At 46.2% G+C, this 6,009-nt stretch overlaps 1 protein-coding gene across 1 annotated transcript; it reads right to left on the bottom strand.

Annotated features, from left to right (window-relative positions):
* Window positions 1-2,179: 2,179 nt before the first annotated feature.
* On the bottom strand, window positions 2,180-6,009 carry lrit1b (leucine-rich repeat, immunoglobulin-like and transmembrane domains 1b). The gene is made up of 4 exons (XM_062525702.1): window positions 5,888-6,009; window positions 4,744-5,204; window positions 4,062-4,367; window positions 2,180-3,677 (listed from the first exon to the last, which is right to left on the bottom strand). Exons 1-4 carry the CDS (start codon window positions 6,007-6,009, stop codon window positions 2,596-2,598), a joined length of 1,971 nt encoding a protein of 656 aa, XP_062381686.1. The 3' UTR covers window positions 2,180-2,595.

The following is a 6,009-nucleotide window of genomic DNA, read 5'->3' as shown; positions in this document are numbered from 1 at the left end:
AATGTAACAGTAATATATTACAGTTACTGTAGAAAAATGTGTAATTCAATTACAGGTACTTTTGAAATTTTTCAAAATTACAATTTGAATTACATCTCAATATTGTCAGCATCTGGCAAAGAATATTGTATGTAAAAATAACTGTTTCCCTCCACAGCCATAGTTTGATACGGGACCTTCTGATATGCTCTATCACGTCTACAGCGCCATCAGCGTAGGCCTACATACCTGCCTGTAAACGTGTTATGATTATCATTATATTATCCTCACAAAAAATGTGATGCTAATTCATGTATTGAATGCCCTTGCTGCCTTGTGCGCTTGTATAGAACTGCTCGGCAGCCTGTAGACCAAGGCCGAAATCTTCGCATGGATTTGGGGACTATATATATCATAAAAAAATCGGAAAAGTAATCAAAAAGTAATCAAAAGTAATTAGTTACGTTACTCAGAAAAGGTAATTCAAATAGTTACACTACTATTACAATTTAGACAGGGTAACTTGTAACTGTAACACATTACATTTCTAAAGTAACCTACCCAACACTTTACTTGAAGGTATCTACATAAACGTGACAGTACACTGCCATGAACATGCCATACAGACATTATGAATACTGTAAGTCATGAATGTTTATGACACGTTAAAAACGTTACCCAGAATTGTTCCTATTTACACTTTATTTATCTCTCTGGACAGTTATGGGCCCTAATTTAAATGACAAACAAAGTCTCTCATGCATAAACAAAAGCTATTGTGTGTTGTGGGGGAGTATTGCACTAATGTTCATGCTATTTTTGCTCATAATCATAAGTAAGAAAAACAATTGGTTTTTTTTTATCTTTAGTACATTCTTGCTTGTAGCTGTTGGCCCACTTCAAACGGGTGTTCAAATTAGGGCCCTTTCGTTTAAAATTCTAAATCTAAAAACTGATATCGCAACATGATGGCAATTTCTGGTCTGGTTTGTGCTTTGGTGCAATCACCCTCACTGAACAGGACGAGATGCACTTTTCCTTAAAAGGAAACACGAGGTATTTTTACATGGCAAGTTCACTGGCTCACTGAAGCAAGCTTGTTACACTTAATCCCCCTCTGCGTCACTTTTAAGAACCAAAATGGAGCATGGTATTTTTAGCGGTCCTCCTTACACTGTATATTCGGGGTGATTGGACACCTTAAAAAAAGCAAAGGTTAAACTATATAACAAAAATAACAATGAATTGTTGCAACATCCCATCGAAAATACGAATCCAGCGTATAGCTTGATTAAATTAGCCATAAAATGAATTTAAATTAGGTGTGACAAAATAAACTTGTCCAGTCATGTTGATGGACTTAAACACTTAGTGGACTATGTCTAGTCAGATCCCAGCAAAGCAGTTGTCACTCATTCTGAATTTTCAAAGACGTGCTTCCTGTCTGCCTTATCATCTTTCCCTCTGACCTTCATGTGACCTCTAGCCTGTTTCATGACATCTTGCATTATCATATATACAGTATAGGCCTACTGACACATTTCTAGAAAAATGCACAAATCACCACACCACTATATAAAAAAAGATTTATTCCTTCATACATTTAGACTTATATGATCTTATGAGATAAATAGAGATGATACCATATGTACATTGTTCTAGGTTAGAATTGAAACACAGTCGACCTGGCACATTAACTCACACAGTACATAGATTTATATTTTGTTAAAAAAAATATTTAATTCTTTACTGGGCCTACAGTTATCTTCCAAACATTTTTGGGAATCAAACGCTGAAGAAAAGAAGAAGGTACTTGTTGAGTTATTTGAGCGGATTGTGAGTGTACCATCCTCTCAATGAGATGGGCTTCAGGTACTCTAGCAAAGTATCATCTGAAAGACGCACCACTATATGGGTATATGTCTCAAAAACAGAGCATGACGTATAAAATAAACAGGTCGTCAAATGAAAAAAATAAATAGATTTTTTTTCTCCCTTTTGTTCATCACAGCACACCAATCAGAGGGTGATCTGATTATAAAATAAATAGTAAAATGCATCAAAGACTTTACAGCAACATTAATGAACATCGCTTCCACCAGGCCTGCAGGCACATTCTAAAAGGTCATTCACACCAAGAACGATAATTATAATGATAACTATAAACAAATATTGTTCTCGTTAATACGAATAACGACGTTCACACATAAAGTATAACGATAACGACATAAAGATCGTTATTGTTGGGGATCACTTTCAGACTGATTTTGAGAACAATAAAAAGCTAACAGTCAATCAGAACCCATCACATTTTAGCCATCACATTCATTAACATTCGTTATCGTTGGTCAGTGTGGACGCTTTTATCGTTATGGTTATAGTTATAATTTTTGTTATCATTCTTGGTGTTAATGCCGCTTAACACCTTCACAGCAATGGGTCATCTGTCCTCCAGAGAACCAAACGGCCAATGAGGCTTCACTGGTCAGTTAAAGCTGGCCTCACTCTTGTCATACAACACAACATGTGTTGTTGAGCCAGTTTCAGTGTTTGTGAAAGTGAGTGTGCGTGGCTCAGTGTGATTGGCCTCTGGCCTTTAGGACGGTCCACTCTCGATTAGCAGAAGTACTCGTTGGGCGGGCCTTCAGTCCTGGCGGTGGCCTCCGAGTCCACGCTGGACCGCGCCGAGAGGAGCCTGTTGGACTCGTCGGGGTTGAGTCGCGTCAGGTACTCCCCTTCCATCCCTTTGGCCTTGGCGCCCGGCGCGAGCGTCTCGAAGGTGACGTACGAGTCCTGGATGTCCTTGGACTTGCGTCCGAGCAGCTTCTGCAGCCGACGCTTGAGCGCGCCGCAGCAGACGATGAGCGTGAGCGGCACGGCGATGACGCAGGCCACGGTGATGACCACCACGTTGATGAGCTTCTGCGTGCCGCTGGCGCTGGCCGCCTCGTCCGTGGAGAAGATGACGCACTGCTCCTTCTTGGGGATGAGGCCCTTGACGCAGACGCACGCGATGTACTTGGTCTTGGGCACCAGGCCCTCGATGGTGATGCGGTTCTTGCCGGGGTCCACGTTGATGCGGCGCATGTCGCGCTCGCCGAAGACGGCGTAGAGCACGCTGAAGGACGTGGTGTTGGTGGCCATGGGCGCGCGCCAGTTGAGCGACACCGTGTGGTCGGTGTCGCCGATGACCTTGACCGAGCGCACGATCCGCCGCTCGGGGCCCTGCTGCAGGGACGAGGCGTTGGCCGCCAGGTTGGACAGCACCTCCTTGGCGATCTCCATGGACGAGCCGTCCATGACCGTGGAGCCGCCCGTGGGCTGGCCGTCCGACGCGCCGTCCGAGACGCTGTAGCTCTCGATCTTCAGCGAGCCGCGGCCCGTGCCCAGCGGCTCGATGATGGGCACCGAGCCCGACGTGGTGGACGGGGGCATGTAGCGGGCGATCAGCTTCTCCTGGTAGGCGGCACGGCCCATCCCGCCGCCGCCGCCGCCCTTCTTGCCCCGGTTTTTGCGCGGGCCCGAGGACATGACCTCCTCGGAGCGGAACGTGTCCGAGATGACCAGGGAGATGATGGCGTCCGCCGTGTCCACAAAGTTAGTGGCCGTGCAGACGTACTTCCCCGAGTCGCGGTACGACACGGCCGGCACACTTAGGATGGACCAGATGATGCCCTCCTTCGACACCTCCTGCTGAACTGTAACGACACAGAAGAACCCGCAGCACATATTAGAACAGCGTGAGCGTGCAGTCGCTGTAAAAACTAATCTACCCCTCGGTGGTGTGACCTACAAACAAACGGTGCCACACAAAAGAAGAGAGAGAAATGGTGCCGTCAACAGACCCACATTAAAGCCCGGCAGAGATAAACACTCTGATCCCAAGAGAATTGTCTCTGAGGACCGGCTTAAACCGCCCGCCGCCCGATCTGGCCTCTGCCCTTCCCCTCCCATCACGGCAACAATAAATGGCACAGTTATGCAACGGACCGCCGGCTTATTTTTTATTTTAGCTCGCGAGCGGTACACACACCGGCGTCGCTCGCTGTCACGCCAAAATAGCGAGGGGACAGCTCGCTCACCTGTGCCGTTCATTGGCTTGCCGTCGGCGCGGCTCCACGAGAGCTCGGGGATGGGCACGCCGATGGTGCCGCAGCGCAGGAGCACGTTGTTGCCCACCGAGCTGCGGACGCGCGCCACGGCCGTGTGCACCCGCGGGGCCTGGCAGCGCCGCAGCTCGGCGTCGCCGAACAGCACGCCCGACAGGCTCTCGGGCTCGGCGCAGCGCAGGCGGGTGTCGATGAACGCCACCGCCGACGACGGGCTCTTCTGGAACTGCACCAGGTCAAAGAGGCGGCAGTCACAGACCCAAGGGTTGTCATGGAGACCTTTGAACACAAACAATATTATTCAAGTTAATCAGAGTCCTTTGAGTTATTAGCTGTCAAAGAACAAGGTTATGCTTCCAGTTGCATTGCATATCATGTTCTGTGTTACATTTTATGTTCTGTGTTGGTGATGAAAAGGGTTTAGTAAAAAACTTTACCGTTTAACATCAAGACATACTATTATTAATGTTACTTTATTAACAGAAATTAATTTAATTGAAGTTGCCTCAGCATTCTTGTGTTTGAAATTATATATTTTTTACATTTGACACTTGTAATGATATTTTTGTTCTTCACAAACAATTATCTGTATCACATCACACACCCTGTCCTCAAATACTATAATAAGTTTGAATGATCTAATGTGCAGCCCTACCCAAAATCATCTTGGAGCTGTCCGTGTCAACGGAGGGTTTCACGTTGAGCCATGTGTTGAGCACGTCAATGGGCACAGTGGTCAGGCTATTGCTGGACAGGTCGAGGTAGGTGAGGTTCTTGATGTAGAGGGTGGCCTCGCTGGGGATGGCCGCGATCTGGTTGTTGTGGAGGTCCAGGAGACGCAGGTTGGGCATGTCCGTCAGGGACTCCCAGGGGAAGGAGGTGAGCGCGTTCCCGTCCAGCCGCAGCTCGTCCAGGCTGGAGAGGCCGCGGAAGCTGTCCGCGTTTAGGGAGGAGAGCGCGTTGAAGGACATCCACAGGAACTCCAGGTTGCTGAGGTAGTGGAAGTTCTGGCTGGAGATGCGCGTGATGGCCGTCTTCTCGATGCGCAGCTTGGACGTGTCCAGGGGAAAGTTGGTCGGGATGAAAGTGATCTCTGGGTCATTGCAGAGGACGCTCCTGAGTAGAGAAATAGACTGAGTTGATCAACAGATCGCTCTGAACACCAGGACTACCAACAATTTCAAAACTACTAGAAACCACTAAGGCAGTCACTTGGACCGCTGGGATTTAAATCCAAAAAAAATCTCCAGCAGAATTTAAAAAATAAAATAAAATAAACAGGTCGTTAAATGAAAAAAAAAAAGGAAGTCGTTTTTTAAAAAAAAATGTAGTGGTCAAAATGACCCATCACAGCCTTTCAAGTGTTGACACTTCTCCAAAAGACTGATGCATCAGAGAAACACATTTGTGCATAAATCATTGCAGATCTTTCAGTTTCCATTCTCTTTCCTTCCTAATTTTTTGGCCATTTATTGTTTTACAGTTGAAATAATACAGTTTTTAAAAGGCAGTATCTTTGCTTCTTTTCTTTTGAGGCAGAGAGGCTTTTCATTTGTGTGCCGTATATGTGAGAAGCTACACTGCAGAACACACAGCCTAACAAGGAAAGAAGATTAAAAAGCATGCACAAGTTAATCCCACACTAAATAAAGAGTCCTGAAAATCTGCTATCCAACAAAATGGTGCAAAACAAACAGCACAAACCATGCTTCTAAAAAAAAAAACTAAAATGCAATTTTTTCCATCTGTTTCAAATGTTGCAATATAGCAGCTCTGCAATGTCTCTCTCTAGCCCTTACCTAGCTTTGGAGCCATCACTCAGCTTGTGATAGAAGCAGCTGCACTGGGAAGGGCAGGAATAGGAAACCAGAGGAAGGCAACACAACGCCACACAGAACGCCAACTCCGCACGGCCCAACAT

The sequence above is a fragment of the Sardina pilchardus genome, chromosome 22, assembly GCF_963854185.1.
Source record: "Sardina pilchardus chromosome 22, fSarPil1.1, whole genome shotgun sequence".
NCBI lineage: Eukaryota > Metazoa > Chordata > Actinopteri > Clupeiformes > Clupeidae > Sardina > Sardina pilchardus.
The sequence above is the reverse complement of the archived record's forward strand: the minus strand, read 5'-3'. Positions and strand labels throughout refer to the sequence as shown.

Bases quoted from the DNA above. Each gene is read 5' to 3' on its own strand.
- lrit1b (XM_062525702.1), bottom strand. From the start codon at position 6,009: ATGTTGGGCCGTGCGGAGTTGGCGTTCTGTGTGGCGTTGTGTTGCCTT. The intron at 5,205-5,887 runs GTAAGGGCTAGA...TTCTCTACTCAG, and splicing joins AGTGATGGCTCCAAAGCTAG to GAGCGTCCTCTGCAATGACC. The intron at 4,368-4,743 runs GTAGGGCTGCAC...TTGTGTTCAAAG, and splicing joins CAGCTCCAAGATGATTTTGG to GTCTCCATGACAACCCTTGG.